The sequence below is a fragment of the Lynx rufus genome, unplaced genomic scaffold (genome assembly GCF_022079265.1).
Source record: "Lynx rufus isolate CCGP_SWC_20201006 ecotype Redwood Valley unplaced genomic scaffold, mLynRuf1.p SCAF_9, whole genome shotgun sequence".
NCBI classification, from domain to species: domain Eukaryota; kingdom Metazoa; phylum Chordata; class Mammalia; order Carnivora; family Felidae; genus Lynx; species Lynx rufus.
Genome location: NW_025814897.1, coordinates 99,233,363 through 99,254,573, shown reverse-complemented (window position 1 = coordinate 99,254,573; position 21,211 = coordinate 99,233,363). Strand labels below are relative to the sequence as shown.

Sequence of the window (21,211 nt, the reverse complement as noted above, 5' to 3'; positions counted from 1 at the left end):
GAAGACCCTTTGAGCACATTCACATGTATCCCAAAAGCTGGACGACTCGCCTATCAAGGGGAGGGAACACTTGGGGAAAGATCTTTTCACTGTTGAGTAAAGGCTGAAGGCTGAGGGAGTGTGGCTGCAAACAGCTTTCAAGGCCAGAAGCATAGCTGAGTACTCTAACTTAACACTTTCCAAAGTGAAGCCTGCCTATGCCATCGCCCCCCCCCCATTTGTTTCCTTTCTTCATTCATCATTCTTTTTTTAGAAAAAGGTTAAAAGCTGTCCTTTCTGCTCACAGCCAGGACTTGACTGAAAAGGCAGAATTCCACCTCCGGGGATCCCGAGGGGCAGTGGTTCTCTAGAAGAGCTGGCTTTCTGGAGTGTGATGTGTCTGTTTACCGGACGAAAGCCCAAGCCAAGGGTTTGCCTGACCTTCACGTGCTGACGTTCAGATGTTGCTCTGACATGCAGGAAGTCCTGGCTCTTCGGCTGCCTGCAACTAACTTGATGCCCACCCGATGGAATGCTTTGTTCCTGAAGTCTGCTGGGAGAAAGCAGGACTTCTTTTATCACTCCGCCAAAAGCGGGGGGTGGGGCCCTAAAAAAAATCGACCTGGGACTGAAGGCTACTCTACCTTCAGTATTCTTTTTGACCTGCACACAACACCAGGATAGTGCTATTCTTTTTTTAAAAAAAAAATTTTTTTTAATGTTTATTTATTCTTGAGAGACAGAGTGTGAGCAGGGGGAGGGCAGAGAGAGAGAGAGAGGGAGACACAGAATCTGAAGCAGGCTCCAGGCTCTGAGCTGTTGGCACAGAACCCGACACAGGGCTCGAACCCACAAGCTGCGAGATCATGACCTGACGGAAGTCGGCTGCTTAACCGACCGAGCCACCCAGGTGGCCCTGGAAACTGCTATTCTTGATCTCCTAATCCCGGTGCTCAGGTTTTTAAAATCAAGGCCTTTTGGAAAAAACTAGTCCCTGCATCTCCCACACCCTACACCCCCAGCCTGCATTTATTGAGCATCTTTGGTGTGCCAGGGCACGAGGGTAGCTTCGTCCACGTTTATCGTCTGGTCCAGTCCTTGTGGCCTTTCACAAATGAGGAAACGGAGGCTCGGGGAGCTAAGTGACCTGTACAGGGTCATGCAGCCGGTGGGTGGAACCCAGTCTGTCTGCTCCAGGTCCAGGGCTTTCTCCTCTCCCCCTCCCCCCAGGCCCCTTCATCCTCTCTGTTGTCCTCACCCCCTTGCCCTGAACTCCACGTGGGGCAGCTCTGCTCCCTGCTGTGTCCTTAACTTCCTTTGACATTCGGGGCTGGAGAATGTCTTTGTTGCGGGAGCCCGCCCTGTACGTTGTAGGCTGTCTAGCAGCATCCCTGGCTTCTACCCACTAGAAGCCAGAAGCACCACCAGTCACGACAACCAAAAATGTCTCCACACATTGCCAAATACCACCACCACCACCACCACCACCACCACCACTACCCCCGCCCCCGGAGGAAAGACTGTCCCTGGTTGAGAACCACTGAGTCAGTCTTATCCTTCCTCTTCACCACCCCTCCCTGCACAGTTGGGAGGCCCACTGAATGGAGTCCTTTGGAATACCTAGTCTTTGCGGTTTCATCCAGCCAGAGTTCCTGAGAGTGGTGCCTATAGCTGTGATGAGCTGGTCACACTCCAAAAGTTGCTCAGGGTCTGAGTGAAAAAAGCCCCTTCCTTTATCGGTGCTTTCAGAATAGGCCCAAGAGGCTGGGGCTGGGACTGGGGTAGCCGGGTCGTCAGTGCTTCCCTGGAGAAGGATCCTCTGTTCTGCACTTGCAGGGAGACCTGGACAGACAGGAACCCTGGGCTTGGAGTAAAGCCTTCCTGTGAAGAGATGCTGCACCCCTCAGACAGATTCCTTCGTTTTCCACAGGAAATCTGGCATCTTTTCTAGGGCAACCAATTCCCTTAGCTTGTGGTGGGGGACAGAGGGGTCTCATTTGAGAATCTGGTGAAATCTGTGGTCCGTTACTCCAGAAATGTACATTTTGCCTATAGTTTCAACAGCTCACTGGTCCCAAATGCCAGCCATCTACCCACCCAACCATCCATCCATCCATCCATCCATCCATCCATCCATCCATGCATCTGCAGGTTAGGAACCCATGCCTTATACTCACACTTACCCTTGGAGATTGAAGTGGGGAGGGAGGGCTCCAGGGCTCTCTCATTGCTTTGGGGAGTGGGGGGGTGGATGACAGTACACCCTTTCATTCTGGGCCCTAAATCCTTCCCTGTTCCCGCACAGCCTGAGGGCAGGGCCCAGCTAAGGGGAGGAAGGGGAGAAGAAAGCAAGGGGGAGAGATGAGCAATGAGCAGTGGCCCCCTTCTTTCCCAGCTGCAGCAGCCCAGCGGGTTAGATGAATGTGGGGAGGGGGGAAGAGTGACCCTGGCAGAACCCTTTGTTCCAGCTGAGGCTGGAGCAGGGGCACTGAGCCATTCACACGCCATCCCAGGGCATCCTGCTGGGCACGCTGGGGAGGGGGCACAGCAGCCGGTCATGGGACTTGGCCAGGCAGATAGCTTGATGCTCAATAGGGAAGGCCAGCTGCGTGCTGCTGAGGATGGGGGAGGGGCTGCTTCTGCCATCCTTCCTCTAGGCTGTAGCCTGTCCCACAGATGGGAAGGCTCTGACTGCTCCCCTCCCCCTGGAGCCCCACTTCTTCTGGTCACCCTCCTTAAAGGTGAGTTCTGACCTGGAGACTCACAACAGCCTGTGTTGCTTCCTGTTCCCCTGTGTGGGTTCCCTACTCCAAAAGGGGCTCCGGCATTTTAATTCCACTATTTCTTGCCCTGCCTGGCTAACAGCCAAGGGCCTGGTCCTGGCCAGATGCAAAAGCGTCCATATCTCAACCTAGCTTTGGAGGGAAGGGTCTCAAGGTCTCACAGCATCACCCTTTCTGTCCCCTGCTCCTTTTCCCCAAAGGCACCAACTCCCTGAGTGGCATCATTCATCTCTTGTCTCTTGGGGGTACTGGGCAAAAAGCCCTGTCATAGAGAAGGTACTGGACTTGTTATGAACCTAGGGTCACAGGTTGTCTTCTTGACCATTAGTGTCTTGGAGGAGGGGGAAGGCATGATTGCATGGTCTGCATCTCCCTGTGGTATCCCGTGGCTCTCTTGGTAACAGTGCCCCGAGATGGGGCTCCTCTACTCTCTAGAATGGGCTGTGGTTAGGCAGGAGCTGAGCCCTCATTGGTTCCTCTCCCCTCTGCACAGGGCTAGCCAGCAGCCCCGAGTGTGCTTGTGGTCGGAGCCACTTCACATGTGCGGTGAGTGCCCTCGGCGAGTGTACCTGCATCCCCGCCCAGTGGCAGTGTGATGGAGACAACGACTGTGGGGACCACAGCGATGAGGACGGATGTAGTAAGCACCTCCCATCCCAGCCAGGGAGTGGTGGGAAGTAGTAGAAGAGGGGAGGGACCTGGGGATGAGGGTCTGATGAATGTTCTGTACACCTGCTGTATCAGATGCAGAGCGTTGGACTCTTGTGAGGGTGACGGATATTGACAGATGGGTGGTTTCTTCACAATATATAGGGCTCCAGTCCTCTTGTATTTCCATGCATATATGTCCAATAAAACAAACTTTGTGACAAGTATGGAATAAAACACCCTTGAAACTATAGGCAGTCTCTTTAAATGGATCTCTGTATTTACATGAATATATGCTTGTGTATTTTTGTGCATTTTTTAATGTGCATACTATACGTGGATGCAGATTATTTCTGTGTTTCTTATGTTAGTATTCTGTATAATCATATCTTTTTTTAATAATATAAGTTTTAGGAAATATTATATTCTCTTTAAACCTTCCTTTCCCCTAGTGTAGTAAGTAATATAGGCACAACAGGCTAGGGCCTCCTGCCTCAGATCTATAGAAATATCACTGCTGAGCCAGCTGTCTGGGTTTAGGGATGCAAGCTGTAGCACCTGTGTCTGAAGGTGGCTAATTAGTCTAATAAGATTGAAGCTACAACCTGGACCTTAACCCTAACCAGTTCAGCTAATTGTGATGATACATGGCTCACCTTTCATGTAGCACTGTCATGTGCATTATCTCAAAAGACCTCTGTGAGCCAAGTATAATTACCCCCATTGTACAGTCAGACAACCTGTGGCTCAGAGAGGGTAACTGACTTGCTCGGCGTGGTAAGTGATGAGTTCTAGAACTGGAAATTGAGCCCAGCTGTGTTAATCATCATTTAACAAGAGGAAAAAAAAATACACTTCTTTTTTCTTGCTCATGTTTCTCTTAGTGGTTTTGAGTTTCTTGGGCTGCCCTGCCCTGTGAATCCCTCGCCGCTGTTCCCTGCTAATGCTCTGGCTTCTTAGCTGGGGTTTCTGCCTAGCTCCTCCATCAGGCATGGGAGTCTGTGAGGAAGGACTGTGGCTCACACGGGGAGATGTGGGATAAGGGGTGTTGGCAAAGGCTTTCCGGCCCAGTGGAGCCTGCCTCAGACAGATTCCCTGTTCCCTTCTCTTCCTGGGACTCAGTGCTGCCCACCTGTTCCCCTCTTGACTTTCACTGTGACAATGGCAAGTGCATCCGCCGCTCCTGGGTGTGTGATGGGGACAACGACTGTGAAGACGACTCAGATGAGCAGGACTGTCGTGAGTGCTGGTGATGGGCACCAGGCGGGCTCCGTCAGGCTCTGTTGGGAAGGGATTTTCAATCAGAAAATGATGCCCCAGGCCCACATCACTTCCTGGGTCTTTGCTCTTTGCCCCTCCTTTCACCTTCCCTCTTGGTTAGATGAGCCTGAGAAACTGCCACCTGCTTCAGATCCCTCTGGGTGGTGTAGAAGTGACTGCTCTGGTCCGTGGGGCTTTCTGTTGGGCCCCCGCTGTCTGCAGCAGCCTGACTGCTCTGTACCCCACAGCCCCCCGGGAGTGTGAGGAGGATGAGTTCCCCTGCCAGAACGGCTACTGCATCCGGAGCCTGTGGCACTGTGATGGTGACAACGACTGTGGGGACAACAGTGATGAGCAGTGTGGTGAGTGGAGCTCCAGGGAGGTGGGCAGGATGGCTGCTGGTGGTCTGGCCATGGCGGGGGCGGGAGGAGGGGGGGTTGAAGGGCAGCAGTGGCTTTAACACTGCCACACCTTGAACTGCCCAGACGTCTGGAGCAGCTGGAAGAAGGTGGGAGGGGCAGAACAGTCCAGACCCTCCCCCCACACACTGCGAACCACCTCGAGGGGAACAGGAACCCAAGGCCCCATGTCTCCAGGGCTGCGGCTTTCCCCAGACGGTCTGCACCAAATCCGTGGTGTCTTCCAGGGATGGGGTCAGACCCACAGGGGCAGTGTGGGTGGGAGTCGGGGAGGATCTTAGGAGGGCGGCCTGTCCTGTCGGGCTCCTGCAGGATCGCTGTCCCATTGCGTCCCCCAGACATGCGCAAGTGCTCTGACAAGGAATTCCGCTGCAGTGACGGAAGCTGCATCGCTGAGCACTGGTACTGCGATGGTGACACCGACTGCAAAGATGGCTCTGACGAGGAGAGCTGTCGTGAGTGGCCCCAGAACTCAGGCCGGGGCAGGAGGCAGGATCCTATGGGCAGAGGGGTGCACGTGCAGTGGGCCAGGAGGGCAGGCTCTTACGAAACTGTTCCTCCGAGGCTGAGCTAGGGTGGGAGCAGATTCCTCAGGTGCAGAGGGAGGGTCCCCATGGCTCCAGCAGCATACGGAAGTCTCACAGGGCTGTCCCACGTGAAACCGGCTTCCCTTGCCTGAACGTCTTCCGCCTTCTTGGAGGAGTCTGGGCCTCTGAGCTCTCTCTGGGCCTGAGCGTGCGCCCCTCCCTGTCCCCCACGCCTGCCTTCCAGCCTCAGCAGTGCCAGCGCCTCCCTGCAACCTGGAGGAGTTCCAGTGTGCTTACGGCCGCTGCATCCTCGATATCTACCACTGTGATGGTGATGATGACTGCGGGGACTGGTCTGACGAGGCCGACTGCTGTGAGTGCTCTGGCCAGCGGGGGGCGGAGCTGGGAGGGAGGGGGAGGCCAGGCCCCAAGGAACTCCTGGGGTGGTAAGGCACAGGTGTCAGCCGGAGCTCAAGGGAGGAGTTTCTGGATTCCCTGGTCCCTGTCGGGCAGAGAGGGAGGAGCCGGGTGCTGGGGCCCGGCTTTCTGCTCTGCTATGGACCCTGTGTTCATGGACAGGCTAGAGACAGAAGTCTGTCCTGTTTCCCCAGCCTCCCACCAGCCCTGCCGCTCTGGGGAGTTCATGTGTGACAGTGGCCTGTGCATCAACGCGGGCTGGCGCTGTGATGGCGACGCGGACTGTGACGACCAGTCTGATGAGCGCAACTGCAGTGAGTGGGGCCAGTGTCCAAGGTCTGGTCTGGAAGTAGGGAAAGGGCTTGTGGAGCCAAAATGGCCACCATTGATAAAGACAGATTGGACAGGATTGTCCTGTACAGTGGTGTAGGTTGGGCACGGCACAGAGGCGCTATGTCCAAAGCGATGCCAGTCACGCGGGAAACTTACCTATTCTATAATTATATAGATTTATATATTCATCATGGCAGTTTTCTAGCAGACGGTGGTGAGCATCTTGAGGAAAGGTTGCCTTTTTCTGACTTGCACAGAGATACCATTCAGAACAACCATGACAAGAAGACTGGTGTGGATGCTGCCACAAAATGCATTTTGGGGTGGCCGGGTGGAGCTTCGGGCCAAAATGGGGTCAGCCTTTCATGAGGCCTTTGCTCTGCCCAGCCACCTCCATGTGTACCGCGGAACAGTTCCGCTGTCGGTCAGGTCGCTGCGTCCGCCTGTCCTGGCGCTGTGATGGGGAGGATGACTGTGCAGACAACAGTGATGAAGAGGACTGTGAGAACACAGGTGGAGTGCCCCAGGGGTACCCCCAGGCCCTTAAACCCGTGATGGGATTGGAGAACAGGGGTGGAAAGAGGATGTTGCTGCTGCCATCGGGCTACAGTGATGCTTTAGTCTGATCTTGCCTGTGGCCTGATTTTGCCTGCCCTTCTCGTTACCGGTGTCAAATCCAGGTGTACCTTCTGCAGCCTTATGGCCTGGACCACAGCAGCAGCAGCCTCTCACGTTCTAGCTCATACATGGCCTGTTGCTCTGGCCCTAGTGAGCAGGGACCATTCTCCGTGGCTGGCATCCCCCACCACCCTAGCCACACTGGGTGCTGGACACACAGGCACACTCTCTCAATCTGTCCCACGTCCTCAACATCCCACCGTGGCGTCCTGGGGGGAGAGAACGAATGTAGACATTCAGCCAGCCCTGTCTGAGCTGTTTCCTGCCTTGGACCCCGACCCTCCCACCTTGAGTCTCCTCTGTCTCCAGCTCACCCTGGAAAATGACAGGCTCCCATCCTTTTGTTGACCCAAGCCCTGCCCTGCTGTGACCTGCCTCTCACTCCCTCCCTGCCGGCCCTCCCTCCCTCTCCAGGAAGCCCCCAGTGTGCCTCAGACCAGTTCCTGTGCTGGAACGGGCGCTGCATCGGGCAGAGGAAGCTGTGCAATGGGGTCAACGACTGTGGTGACAACAGTGACGAAGGCCCACAGCAGAACTGCCGTGAGTGTCCCCAGTGGGCGGGCCTGGCCCCTGGTGTGTGGCTGAACCCCACCCATGTGGTTCAAAGAGAATCCTCCCTAGGGATTCTTGCAGCCTCGGGAGCTGTTCTTCGTGGTCCAGGTGGAATGCCAAGTTGGCTGTCTGGGGGAGGATTCTGGGCTCAACTCCCATCTCTGGCTTGGCTGGCACAGGGCCCCGGACGGGTGAGGAGAACTGCAATGTTAACAACGGTGGCTGCGCCCAGAAGTGCCAGATGGTGCGGGGGGCAGTGCAGTGTACCTGCCACACAGGCTACCGGCTTACCGAGGATGGGCACATGTGCCAGGGTGAGCTGGGGCCTGGTTTGGATCAGGGGCAGGATCCTGGGCAGGGGCAGCGGACGGGCAGCTATGTTTCCTCTGGGTCAAACATCTGACGGACGTAACCTCTCTTCGTCATCACCCTAGGAGGTGGGGACTGTCCCTTCTGTTTCCCAGCTGGGGAAACTGAAGCTCAGAGAGGTTAAGTAACTTACTGATGGCCACAGAGCCGGTGATAGCAGAGTTGGGATTCTAGCCCGGGTCTCCATGCCCTTAAAGCCCTTAACCACTTGTTATATAGCCTTCCCACTAGGCCTGGAAAGTAGATGGGTATGTGGGCCGGGAAGCAACTAGTCAGCCTGGGGGGTTGTCAGGGGGAGGATGGCAGAACGGAGATCTCCTGACCCTGCTCGGTCCTCCCAGATGTGAATGAATGTGCGGAGGAGGGGTATTGCAGCCAGGGCTGCACCAACAGCGAAGGGGCCTTCCAGTGCTGGTGTGAAGCAGGCTACGAGCTCCGGCCCGACCGGCGCAGCTGCAAGGCTCTGGGTAAGGGGTGTTGGCATTCGGCTAGGTGGGCAGAGGGCCGAGCATAGAGACATCCCGGTGTTCCAGTACTTGGGCATTTGCTGAGAGGTAGAGAGATTTTCATCTGAGTAAAACGGAGCTGTGAATTGCATTCTGAGCCCCAAGAAAAACTGCTGGGGAGGGGCGGGGAGGGGAGTATGCTCTGGAGGCTCCTACTCTTCTAGTACAGATGCCAACAGTTCTGGACATGGGCAAGGGGCCCCACTCATCAGCTGAGGAGCTGGGGATGCATGACGAAGGGTGTCAGGAGCAGCTCTGGAGCCCAGTGGTGGCCCCATTTCTATGCCACGTCCCAGGGCCGGAGCCTGTGCTGCTGTTCGCCAATCGCATCGACATCCGGCAGGTGCTGCCGCACCGCTCCGAGTACACATTGCTGCTCAACAACCTGGAGAATGCCATTGCCCTTGACTTCCACCACCGACGCGAGCTTGTCTTCTGGTCAGACGTCACCCTGGACCGGATCCTCCGTGCCAACCTCAACGGCAGCAACGTGGAGGAGGTTGTGTCTACAGGGCTCGAGAGCCCAGGTAGGGAATGAGGCCCTGTGGGGAAGGGCAGGGCCACACCATGTGCAAAGTAACCGGGGAAGGAACAGGATGATGGCTTGTAAACCTTGGGCAGCAGAACATCTCTTTCTTCCAGTGAACTCTTGGATGGAATTCTAGTATAGAAAACATTTTTTAGGAGGCGCCTGGGTGGCTCGGTTGGTTAAGTGTCTGACTCTTGATTTCGGCTCAGGTCATGATCTCACAGTTTGTGGGTTCGAGGCCTGCGTTGGGCTATGTGCTGACAGCTCGGAGCCTCGTTGGGATTCTCTTTCTCCCATTCTCTCTCTCTCTTTCTCAAAAGAAATAAACTTAAAAAAGAAAAAAAAAAGAAAACATTGAAAACATTTGTTAGTATACATTAATTTTATGGGTTCAGGTTTATAACATTTGCTCATTATTGAGACGTTTTGATGAATGTAATAATTTGAAATCAGAGATTTATGGACAACAGTTACAATTTGCTCTCAGTCTTAGCATTTGTTTTAATTCAGAATTTTGTTTTGATTGCTTACTATTAAGAATATTCTGCTTGACCCACATAGATACATCCAAATGTTTACAGATAAAAAAAGAAAGAAAGAAAGAAACAAGAACTCACTCAGTAATCTCAGGCCATTCTACAAGCCAGTGAAGTGGATTAGAATTCGGTACCGTGCGCACTTGACTCAAATGCTTACGGCACGTCTTGAGTGCCTCTGCAAAACCTTAAGCCACAGTTTGCAAATTCTGGAGCCGGTGTGGTGGGTGTGGGTCAGGGAGCCAGGATTCAGGATGTGGAATATGGTTGGCTGAGAGGAGGAAATGCCTGACCTTGGACAGCTACTTGACTTCTCTGTGCCTTGATTTCTTCATCTCCATGGGGATTTCAGTATCTAGCTCATAGAGTTGTTGTGATGATTATGTAAGTTAGTATATGTCACGTGGCTAGAACACCACCTAACCAAAACCCTGTGCAAGATTTTGCACTTGTTATTATGGCACAGAGGAGCCCTGGCTGAATCCCTGACCCTTCCTACTGCCTCTTTCCGTCAGGGGGCCTGGCTGTGGATTGGGTCCATGACAAACTCTACTGGACCGACTCAGGAACATCAAGGATTGAGGTGGCAAACCTGGACGGAGCCCATCGGAAGGTGCTGCTGTGGCAAAACCTTGAGAAGCCCCGGGCTATTGCCTTGCACCCCATGGAGGGGTGAGTGAGTTGTGTCTCAAGCTCCCAAATCCCTCTTGCACCCCCTAGAGACAGTTCCCAGGCCACCTGGGCCAAACTTTGCTGGGGAGCCTCTTCACAGTGTGGTGTTAACAGCCTGGGCTCTGTGCCCAGACACACCTGGATTTGAGTCCTGGTTCTGTAGTAATTGGCTGTGTGGTCTTGGGTCAGTCTATATCTGCCTCCATTTACTCACTTATAATTGGTGAGTAAAAAACATACCTGGTGGGGGCGGGGGGGGGGGTGGCGGCGTGGTGGGGTTTGCCTGGGTGGCTCAGTCGGTTAAGCATCCGACATCAGCCCAGGTCATGATTTCACAGTTCATGAGTTTGAGTCCCGCATTGGGCTCTGTGCTGACAGCTGGGAGCCTGGAGCCTGCTTCAGATTCTGTGTCTCCCTCTCTCTCTGCCCCTTCCCGACTCATGCTTTGTCTCTCTCTCTCTCTCTCTCTCTCAAAAATAAATATTAAAAAAAAAGAAAGAAATGAATAAACATTTGGGGCACCTTGGTGGTTCAGTCAGCTAAGCGTCTGACTTCAGCTCAGGTCATGATCTCAGCACTAGTGAGTTTGAGCCCCGCATTGGGCTCCCTGCTGTCAGTGTGGAGCCTGCTTTGGTTCCTGTCTCCCTCTCTCTCTGCCCCTCTCAAGCTTGTGTTTTCTCTCTCTCAAAAATCAATAAAAACATCAAAAAAATTTTAAAAAAAGAAATGAATAAACAGTGAAAAAATTAAAAAAAAAAAACAAACCATGCCCGGACACCTGGCTGGTTCAGTCGTTGAGCATGCGACCTTGATCTTGGGGTTGTAGGTTCGAGCCCCATGTTGGGTGTAGAGATTACTTTAAAAAGTAAATAAGTAAAATCTTTAAAAAAAAACCCACGTGTACCTTATAGCTGTACGAAGATTAAATGACTCATTTTTAAAGATTGAGGTATAATTGACGTATAACTTTATGTTAGTTTCAGATGTACAACATAATGATTTGTGTATATTGCAGAATCATCACCACAGTAAATCTAGTTAACATCTGTCAACACATAGTGGTTACAACAATTTTTTCTTGTGATGAGAACATTTAAGATCTACTCTCAGCAACTTTCTGGTAATACAATATTGTATTATTAACCATAGTCACCATCCTGTACATTACATCCCCATGACTTACTTATTATATAACTAGAAGTTTATACCTTTTGACCCCTTTCACCCATTTCACCCCCCAAATGAGATGCATTTTAACTTTTTTTTAATGTTTATTTATGAGAGAGAGAGACAGAGACAGAGTACGAGCAGGGGAGGGGCAGAGAGACAGGGAGACACAGAATCCGAAGCAGGCTCCAGGCTCTGAGCTGTCAGCACAGAGCCTAACACGGGGCTTGAACTCACCAACTATGAGATCATGACCTGAGCCGAAGTTCGACGCCTAACCGACTTAGCCACCCAGGCGCCCCAAATAAGATGCATTTTAAATGGCATAATATACTTAGATAGTGGTAGGTTTTAGTATATTTATTATTAGTTCATAGGATTGAGCTGAGTTATAAAAATTAATGGTAATTTTTATTATTAGAAAAAAAGTCACCTTAAATGGAAGTTCTTCTGGTTTATAAAAATTCAATGTAGTCAATTGAGGGCCATGTCCTCTAAGTCAGCTGTTTTAAAAACCCTGTGTGAGTGTGAATGTGTGTGTGTGTGTGTGTGTGTGTGTGTGTGTGTGTAAAATACAAAAGGCAGGGATAGAGATTGTGAAAAAGAAAAAAGTATCTGTCCTAACTAATAATATAATATATTGTTAATTCCACAAGGGTTGGGATTTTTGTCTCTTTTGTTCATTGCTATACTCCTACTCCCTAAGATAGAGCCCTGCAGGTACTACAAAAAAAAAAAAAAAAAAGGTTAACTGAATAAGTGCCCTGCTAGAGACATTTAAATTCAAACATTGAAAAAACACCCTGTGGACTAAACAGAACGTGTCACCTACCAGTTGGGGTCTCCTGGGTTAAATGGATAAAAGACGTCAGTCTGATTGTTATCCTTGTTACTACATGCCTTCTGCTGCCTGTCTCTCAATGTCCTTTCCCTCTTCCTAGTACCATTTACTGGACAGACTGGGGCAACACCCCCCGCATCGAGGCCTCCAGCATGGATGGCTCTGGACGCCGCATCATTGCCGACACTCATCTCTTCTGGCCCAATGGCCTCACCATTGACTATGCCGGGCATCGTATGTACTGGGTGGATGCTAAGCATCATGTCATCGAGAGGGCCAATCTGGACGGGAGTCATCGCAAGGCTGTCATTAGCCAGGGTGAGGCCCTTTCTGCACTCTCCTCCATCTCTCATCCTCCTTCCCCAGTCCCAGCCCCTAGAAGCCTTGGCAGAGGGTGAGATTTGTGCAGTTGCCAGGCCTGGGCCCAGAGCCCATGGCAGGATATGTCTGGACTGAAGTCCTTCTGGACTTTCCCCAGGCCTCCCCCACCCCTTTGCCATCACCGTGTTTGAAGACAGCCTGTACTGGACAGACTGGCACACCAAGAGCATCAACAGTGCTAACAAGTTTACTGGGAAGAACCAGGAGATTATTCGCAACAAACTCCATTTCCCCATGGACATCCACACCTTGCACCCCCAGCGCCAGCCTGCAGGTAAAAAACTACCCACCTGGTAAACCTCTGGTGCCTCTGAGAACCTTCTCTGCACCTGTCACAGTTGCCATGGTTTCTGGCAGGGAAATTTGAGGTTGGCATTGATATGGGCTAATTTCTCCCTCTGCTGGACATTTAGGGTACAACATCGATACTCCTGAAAATCTGCTTCACTGTCATTTAATTCATGCAAACATTTATAGGATATCTCCTATGTCAGGTGTTCACTGTGCTTGCAGCTGGGGCAGCTATAAAAAATAAGACATAGTTTCTCCCTCCAGAGAGCTCACACCCTAGCTAAACCCCTACCCACTAGCCTTGGGATGGACTCTGCAACCTTTGGTCTTTCCTGACCCTTTTGCTCTGGGCTCTTTGAACAGGGAAAAACCGCTGTGGGGACAACAATGGAGGCTGCACTCATCTGTGTCTGCCCAGTGGCCAGAACTATACTTGTGCCTGTCCCACTGGCTTCCGCAAGATCAGCAGCCACGCCTGTGCCCAGAGTAAGTGGGTCTGGGACACCTGCCTCAATGGATGTGCCTTGTGACGGTGGGCGGAAGGAACAAGAGATAGGAGTCCAAGGGATTTCCTGTCATGGGAAGAGCCAGGCTCCTCAGGTAGCCCCTGGAGAGGAAGAACTTAAGAGGCTGATAGCTCTTATATCAAAGCCGAGGCCTGGGGGCTCAGTGGTACTACCCCGTCAAGTATGAATGCCTGCAACCAGGCTCGTGTATCATTCCACCAGGTAGGATGCTTTATCTATAGGTCGCAAGAAGGTTCCAGGCCCTTCTAGAAAGCAGGGGTTTCTATTTTTTTTTAACCTTTAGCCTCACCCTGTTAAAGACTTACTTCCAGCCCCTAAACCACAGAGCCGAGATTAGGACCTCTGGTGATACTCTGCATATGTAGATGCTGGATAAATATGTGTTTAATGAGTGAAAGATAATGGGACACCCCAGTCGCTCCCTGAACTATTTTGGCTTCCACTGAACTGCTGCAGGGTCATTGCTTTGAGACGGTAGCCCTGTCTAGCTCAGAGTCACAGGTGACTTTTCCTAAGAATAGTCCAGAGAGGAGTGATCCGGGCATATGACATGACTAACAAGGGGCTGAGGGTAGTTCCTCGTATGTCAGCAGCTGCTCTTATTTACTGCTGTGCACCCACTGACCCTCTTATTCCTGATTAAAATCAAATTTCTCTTGGGGTCTGGGTCATTTCCAGAAAGTGAGATCAGGGAAACTATGCAGAGTAACAAGGACTATTTGTTCAACGCTCGTTGACTGAGAACTTACTTTCCTTCAATTCTTCTAAGTGCCCAGCTTTTTCCATATTGTCTCAGAGAGGCGCATGAGGTTTCCCCAGGAGCTCCCCCTTAAGGGTTTCCCAGAGCTTAAAAGAAGACACTTGGTGAAGTTAGGCAGGAAGTGCCTTTCCAGGCAGAAATGCATAGTGGGAAATACTCAGACCAGAATGGAGCAAGGGACAGAACAGAGCCAGCCAGGAAGAAGCTGTGTAGGGGAGTGTCCAGAGCTCCTTCTCTGGAGTTAACCTGAGTTCAAGTCCCAGCCCTGGTGCTTTCTAGCGAGAGGAAGCTAGGCAAGTTACTTGACGTCTGTTACCCTCAAGGTGGCTCATCTAGAAAATGAGATTAACAATGACATAAATCACGAAGAGTTGCTATGAGAATAGAGGAGACAAGGCAGGAAGTCACTGTTGGCTAAAGTTGGTGAAGAGAAGAGCAAGAGAGAGGATCTAGGAGATGGAGTGGAGCAGCAGCGGCCCGAAGCAGAAACAGAAGTCCGTGAGGTCGGCTGGGGGCTGATGGTGATCTAGCCAGTGCACCGGAAGAAGCTGAGCAAAGAGGAGAGACAAGGAGATGGAAGCTGACAGATGCTTAAACAGGATGTGTTTCTGGGCCCTGGCGAGAGTCTGCTTCCTAGGCCATTGATCCTAAAGTCTGAGTCTGTCAGCATGGGCTGCCAAGGGCTCAAAGGGGACCTGAGGTGTGAAGAGTAGGGGACAAAGGGCACCAGATCCCAGGAAGTGTGATTGAACCAGATGTCACACAGGTGAGCGTCTGTGTCTGTCACTGTTACTGGATTTAGAGCATTAAAAGAAGACCCCTTTCGGCCTTTGATCAGGTCTTGACAAGTTCCTGCTTTTTGCCCGAAGGATGGACATCCGTCGGATCAGCTTCGACACAGAGGACCTGTCCGACGATGTCATCCCACTGGCTGACGTGCGCAGTGCTGTGGCCCTTGACTGGGACTCCCGGGATGACCACGTGTACTGGACAGATGTCAGCACTGACACCATCAGCAGGGCCAAGTGGGATGGAACAGGACAGGAGGTAGGGCCCATCGAGGGCACAGGCTCTTGGGGAGGGCAGAGATTGAGGGGTGGAATCCACCCTGTCCTGGGTAAAGGCTTCCCATACCTTTGCAAACCTTGAGAATTGGTACAGTTGGGTCCCAGAGCTGAGGTACAAGTCCTCAGCTTTGCTTGAACAAAGTTTGGTGATAACAGCTTTGCTTCCTGTCCAGGTGGTGGTAGATACCAGTCTGGAGAGCCCAGCAGGCCTGGCCATTGATTGGGTCACCAACAAGCTATACTGGACAGATGCAGGTATGTACAGGGCAGCCATGGCCTGGCTGTGTGGGATTCCTCTTATTAAAATTCTAGTCTCAGGTACAAGGGGCCCAGTGCCCCTCCTAGACCACTTGTCTTGACCTGAAGTTCTTGGTAGGTCAGAAGTGGTGGGGCTGCTGCAGAGCTGAAGCTAGATGCTCATAGCTGAGGATTTGGCATTTTCCAATCAAATGGCAGCTCCTGCCGCTGTGTAGCTGGTGCTCAAGAATGTTTTGAGCCATTTCAGATAAGGAAACTATGCCCTGTGGTTTTCGTTCTATTACTGTCTTAATAAAACAGGTATTTTCGATGAGCCAGGTGAGTGAGTGTGGGAGGTAAGAGGGATGCCTTTTACCAGAGCGCCTCCAAGTGTGGTTCTTGGACCTGGAGCAGCATCTTCTCCAAATTCAGTTCACTAAACATCCGTTGCTCATCTATCGTAAAATATTTCTTGAGTGTTTACTGCATGCCAGGCTCTGGGCTGGGAGTGGAAGGTAGTCGGGTGAACGACCAAGCATAGAGTTAATATCTTTGCCCCCGATTTCTTGGTAGGTACAGACCGGATTGAAGTGGCCAACACAGATGGCAGCATGAGGACAGTTCTCATCTGGGAGAACCTTGATCGTCCCCGGGATATCGTGGTGGAACCCATGGGCGGGTGAGCACCTGTTCCTTTGGGACGAGCTCCACCTGTCCCACAGCCAGGAGCACTAGAGAGGAGTCTGGAGGTTAGCAAGAGCAGCCAGATGTTACGGGCACACCAAGGCAGCAAGGGCAGCTACAGAAACCACAGAAGGCAGTGACAACTCTTTCTCCCCGGTGGACAAGGAAACCTTTTACATTTTTTCCTCTCGGAGCGCCTGGGTGGCTCAGTCAGTTAAGTGTCCGATTTGGGCTTGGGTCATGATCTTGCAGTTTGTGGGTTCGAGCCTCGCGTTGGGCTCTGTGCTGACAGCTCAGAGCCTGGAGCCTGCTTCAGGTTCTACGTCTCCCTCTCTCTCTGCCCCTCCCCTGCTCACGCTGTCTGTCTGTCTGTCTGTCTCTCTCTCTCAAATAAATAAACATTAAAAAATTAAAATTTCTCTCTCTCTTTTTTTTTTTTGGTCTGCTTACAAAAGTAACTCATTGTAAATAAATAAAACAAATAAGTAAATAAATCTGTAGGAAGTGAAGATTGCCTATAATCTCACTTTCCGGCAGTAACCATTGCTAACAGTTAACAGTTTAGGGTATTTTTCCAGATTTTCTTTTATGTGCATATATACGTTTTGTGGTGGTGGTGGTGATTTTGGATCTACAGCAATGGCATACTGTTTTGTAACTTGTCTTTTGTCACTTAGTTATAAATCTTGACTATCTTTCCATTTGATAATATAGAGTTATCTTGTTCTTTTTTCAAAGTTTGTTTATTTATTTATTTATTTATTTATTTATTTATTTAAAGAGAGCATGCATGTGCACGAGCAGGGGCGGGGGCAGAGAGAGAGAGGGAGAGAGAGAATCCCAAGCAGGCTCCATGCTGTTAGCCCGATGTGGGGCTCCATCCCATGAACTGTGAGACCATGACCTGAGCTGAAATCAAGAGTTGGACGCTTCACTGACTGAACCTCCCAGATGCCCTTTGTTCTTCTTAATGGTTATATAGAATTCTGCTAAATTTACATACCATAACTATTTAACCCATCCAATCAAGGAAAGATTGTTTATACCCCATTCTTACTTGCCTTCTTTCTTTATTCCCACATAGACCTTATTTGCTAAACACTCCTTGAGCCTTTAGGCTCTGCCTTTATTAAAACCCCAGGGACCCTTTCGATAGTGATAGAAGATAAGAGACTTTCAGAGACAACTCTGAGCCCAGGATGGGGCTGGGAGCTGAGGCAGGAGGCTGGGGCAGCTATCGCAAGCAGAAACACTGAAACCCTAGGCACCCTGAATCCCCACTGGGTGTTGTTAACTAGAAGGCTGGTAAGACCTTCCTTGCCTGTGCCCAGGTACATGTATTGGACTGACTGGGGTGCAAGCCCCAAGATTGAACGAGCTGGCATGGATGCCTCGGGCCGCCAGGTCATCATCTCTTCCAATCTGACCTGGCCTAACGGATTAGCCATTGACTACGGGTCCCAGCGGCTTTACTGGGCAGATGCCGGCATGAAGACCATTGAATTTGCTGGTCTGGATGGCAGCAAGAGGAAGGTAAGGGTGGCAGTAAGGCATCCCCTCACAACCCAGACAACCTCTAGGACAGCTTTCCCTGGCTGGCAGCTGGGAGGACCCAGGGGCAATGGGACCAGCGTTAAGGCGTGTGCTGTTCCTTTGAAGCTGTGACTGCCTTCCAGAGCAGAGGCGGGATGGATGGGGGATTATTGCATGATGATGAAGGGAAACTAGGAATTTGTGTAGATGGTGGGCTGGGGGTATAAGTGCACAGATGGTATAACCATCACAGCTAACACGATTTAATCACCAATTGCATCCTAGACCCGTGATCGCTCTCTTTCTTTTTGTTATTGTTTATTGGTATAATTTCAAACTTACAGAAAAGTTGTAAGGATAGTCAAATTGTTGAACCATTCTTTCTGTCTATACACACACACATGCGTATTATTATTTTTCTGAACCATCAGAGATTAAATTGGAGACATCCTGCCCTTGACCCCAAAATACTTCAATTTCCTAAGAACAAGAACATTGTCTTTAGTAACCATGGTGCAGTGATCAAAATCGGGAAATTTAACATTGATACCATATTACTGTCTAATTCACGGTCCATATTCAATTTCACTACCAATTGCCCCAATAATGTCCTTTAATAGCTTTTTTCCCCCTTTTTTATTTCTTAGGCCAGGATGCAATCCCAGATCACAACTGTGTTTAGTAATCATGTATCTTTAACCTGTAATCTGGAACACTTCCTCATAATTATTTAACCCATCCAGTCAAGGAAATAAGTCCCTTCTAGGCCTGTCTTGGTCTTTGTATTTTTAAAGAGTAAATGCCAGTTATTTTGTAAAATGTCCCTCAATTTGTCTGATGTCTCCTTGTAATTAGATTCAGATTATGTATTTGGGGCAGGAATACTACATTAAATAAAGTCGTGTCCTGAGTTCTCAGTGTGTCTCATCAGCAGGCACAGATGTCCGCTTATCCCATTATTGTGGTACTAACTTTGCATGGTTCCGGTGGTGTCCACTGTGAAGTTGCTGTTTTTCCTTTTGTAATTAATAAGTAACTCGTGCAGAGATATTTTGACATTATGTAAATCATACGTGGTCTTTTACAATCATCACACAACCCTTGGAGCCAGGCACTGTCATGGTCATATCCTAGATTGGCAAACCAAAGGTCAGAGAGATTTTATAACCAGCTCTTGCTCAAGGTCACATAGCAGATGATAGTAGAAGAACTCCAACCTGACTCCACACCTGAGCTCTTGACCACTGTTCTGTGCTATCGGGCCTGGATGGGGAATGACACAAGTGCGGGGGCCCTGCAGGTGCTGATTGGAAGCCAGCTCCCCCACCCCTTTGGGCTGACCCTGTATGGAGAGCGCATCTATTGGACTGACTGGCAGACCAAGAGTATACAGAGTGCCGACCGGCTGACAGGACTGGACCGGGAGACCCTGCAGGAGAACTTGGAGAACCTTATGGACATCCATGTTTTCCACCGCCGGCGGCCCCCAGGTGAGCGGCCCTTGCCCGCACCGGCTTTTCCTTGGTCCTCCTTTGCCATAGACGTCACCATTGATTCCCCCTCCTTCTCCCTACCCAGTGTCCACGCCATGTGCTATGGAAAATGGTGGCTGTAGCCATCTGTGTCTTCGGTCCCCAAATCCAAGTGGCTTCAGCTGTACCTGCCCCACGGGCATCAACCTGATGCCCGATGGCAAGACCTGCTCACCGGGTGAGTTTGAGCATCACAGACCTGGATAGAGCTTCTCTAGGAGGGGCAGTGGCTCTATTCCTTCCCTGTAGAGGGACTCCAGTTTGGCTGAGAAACCATGGGTCCTGGTACTCTGAGAGGCATGGGGGAGACCAAGAAGTTTTACAAAAAAAGGAGAAGTCCAGGGACGCCTGGGTGGCTCAGTTGGTTAAATGTCCAACTTTGGCTCAGGTCATGATCTCATAGCTTGTGAATTTGAGCCCCGCGTCAGGCTCTGTGCTGACAGCTCAGAGACTGGAGCCTGCTTCTGATTCTGTATCTCCCTTTCTCTCTGCTCCTCCCCCATTCATGCTCTGTCTCTCTCCGTCTCTCAAAAATAAATAAACGTAAAGAAAAAGAAAAAAGGAGAAGCCCAGGAAGCGGCCCAGGGGACCAGGTAGACAGGATCATAGGCAGAGTCTAATTGGCTCTTATGGTGTCTCTATGCATATTAGAAAAAGATGCTCTGTTCTCAGACACTTTCACTGTTGGAAAATTGTCACAATACACTGGTTTGGTTAGAACAAGTCACTTTAGTTCTATGTGCCCATAGCTGGTATAATACATATTAAAACATATGATCTCTCCAGTGTCACGGTACCTCCATTGGAGGTGGTGCTTTTGTGAGCGTACAAGGTATGTGACAACCCTTCTGAAGGGTCCCAGAAGCAGGGCCTGGTGTAGCCGCCCGGATGTTAGCAGTTGACGTTTCTCCCTAGAGGATGCTACATGGCAGGCTGCATTTGAAACCTAACTTTCTTGGGAATTTGAATGAGAAAGGATCTGTGAATCGGGCCTGCCAGGTAATAGGGAGAGCCCTCTTTAACTTAACATGAAGTTTTTCCAACCTCATGGTAAAAGTTCCTTCAAAGGGAGTCACTTCCACATATTAACAAAGAGTTGTCATTTATGATATGTGTCAGGCCTAGTGCTGAGTGCTTTCTGTGCATGATCTCTTTTAATCCTGCAGATACCCTGCTATTATCCCCATTCTACAGATGAGGAAGCGGAGGCTTAAACAATTTAAGTCACTTGCCCAGGATAACACAACTAGAAACTGACAGGGACAGGCATGAACTCAAGTTTGCCTTGCTTCAGATCCTCTTGCTGGCTACACGAGGGTGACTGTCCTCTTTCTTTTTCTCCCCACCTGGGCAGGCATGAACAGTTTCCTCATCTTCGCCAGGAGAGTAGACATACGCATGGTCTCTTTGGACATCCCTTATTTTGCCGATGTGGTGGTACCTATCAACATTACCATGAAGAACACCATTGCCATTGGAGTGGATCCCCAGGAAGGTCTGTGTGGCCCTGCCCTCTGTCCCTTACCTACTGCAACTGCAATTCTTCCTCCCCCAGCACTTGTTTCCTGCTAAGAGCCTGAGGCTCCCTGTTCCCTCTGGCACAGCCCTGCCCCCATCTCCACAACACTTTCTCTTTGGTAATGAAGGCATGGTTTGGGGCCTTCCTTTCCACCTCTGCCAAGAACTTTTACTGCCATGATATTTCCATATTTCCCTTGGTTTCCTCTGCTCAGCAGTATGGGGCTCTCTGACATGCCCTGGTGTCTCAGAGCATGGGTCCGCTGGGGGTGTCCATTGGAGAGGTGAGGGTCTGGGCTGAGCCAAGCCTTTCCTTTCCAGGAAAGGTGTACTGGTCAGACAGTACACTGCACAGCATCAGCCGTGCCGATCTGGAAGGCTCACAGCATGAGGACATCATCACCACAGGTGAGCCTTGCTCCCAGCCCAGGGACCATGTGTCTGGCTACAGAGCTGGGGAAATAG

At 50.7% G+C, this 21,211-nt stretch overlaps 1 protein-coding gene across 1 annotated transcript in view; it reads left to right on the top strand.

Moving 5' to 3' along the window:
- Positions 1–21,211, top strand: part of LRP4 (LDL receptor related protein 4) — a 40,652-nt gene that overhangs the window by 2,709 nt on the left and 16,732 nt on the right. Inside the window, exons 2-24 of the mRNA XM_047071058.1 lie at positions 3,226–3,402; positions 4,533–4,649; positions 4,919–5,032; positions 5,428–5,544; positions 5,861–5,989; positions 6,228–6,347; positions 6,754–6,879; positions 7,459–7,584; positions 7,776–7,910; positions 8,307–8,432; positions 8,768–8,998; positions 10,052–10,208; positions 12,317–12,534; positions 12,695–12,871; positions 13,252–13,374; positions 15,014–15,222; positions 15,416–15,497; positions 16,053–16,158; positions 17,495–17,696; positions 18,997–19,186; positions 19,275–19,406; positions 20,583–20,723; positions 21,068–21,154. Coding sequence (XP_046927014.1) covers positions 3,226–3,402; positions 4,533–4,649; positions 4,919–5,032; positions 5,428–5,544; positions 5,861–5,989; positions 6,228–6,347; positions 6,754–6,879; positions 7,459–7,584; positions 7,776–7,910; positions 8,307–8,432; positions 8,768–8,998; positions 10,052–10,208; positions 12,317–12,534; positions 12,695–12,871; positions 13,252–13,374; positions 15,014–15,222; positions 15,416–15,497; positions 16,053–16,158; positions 17,495–17,696; positions 18,997–19,186; positions 19,275–19,406; positions 20,583–20,723; positions 21,068–21,154 — 3,342 coding nt within the window. The remainder of the gene's footprint in view (positions 1–3,225; positions 3,403–4,532; positions 4,650–4,918; positions 5,033–5,427; positions 5,545–5,860; positions 5,990–6,227; positions 6,348–6,753; positions 6,880–7,458; positions 7,585–7,775; positions 7,911–8,306; positions 8,433–8,767; positions 8,999–10,051; positions 10,209–12,316; positions 12,535–12,694; positions 12,872–13,251; positions 13,375–15,013; positions 15,223–15,415; positions 15,498–16,052; positions 16,159–17,494; positions 17,697–18,996; positions 19,187–19,274; positions 19,407–20,582; positions 20,724–21,067; positions 21,155–21,211) is intronic.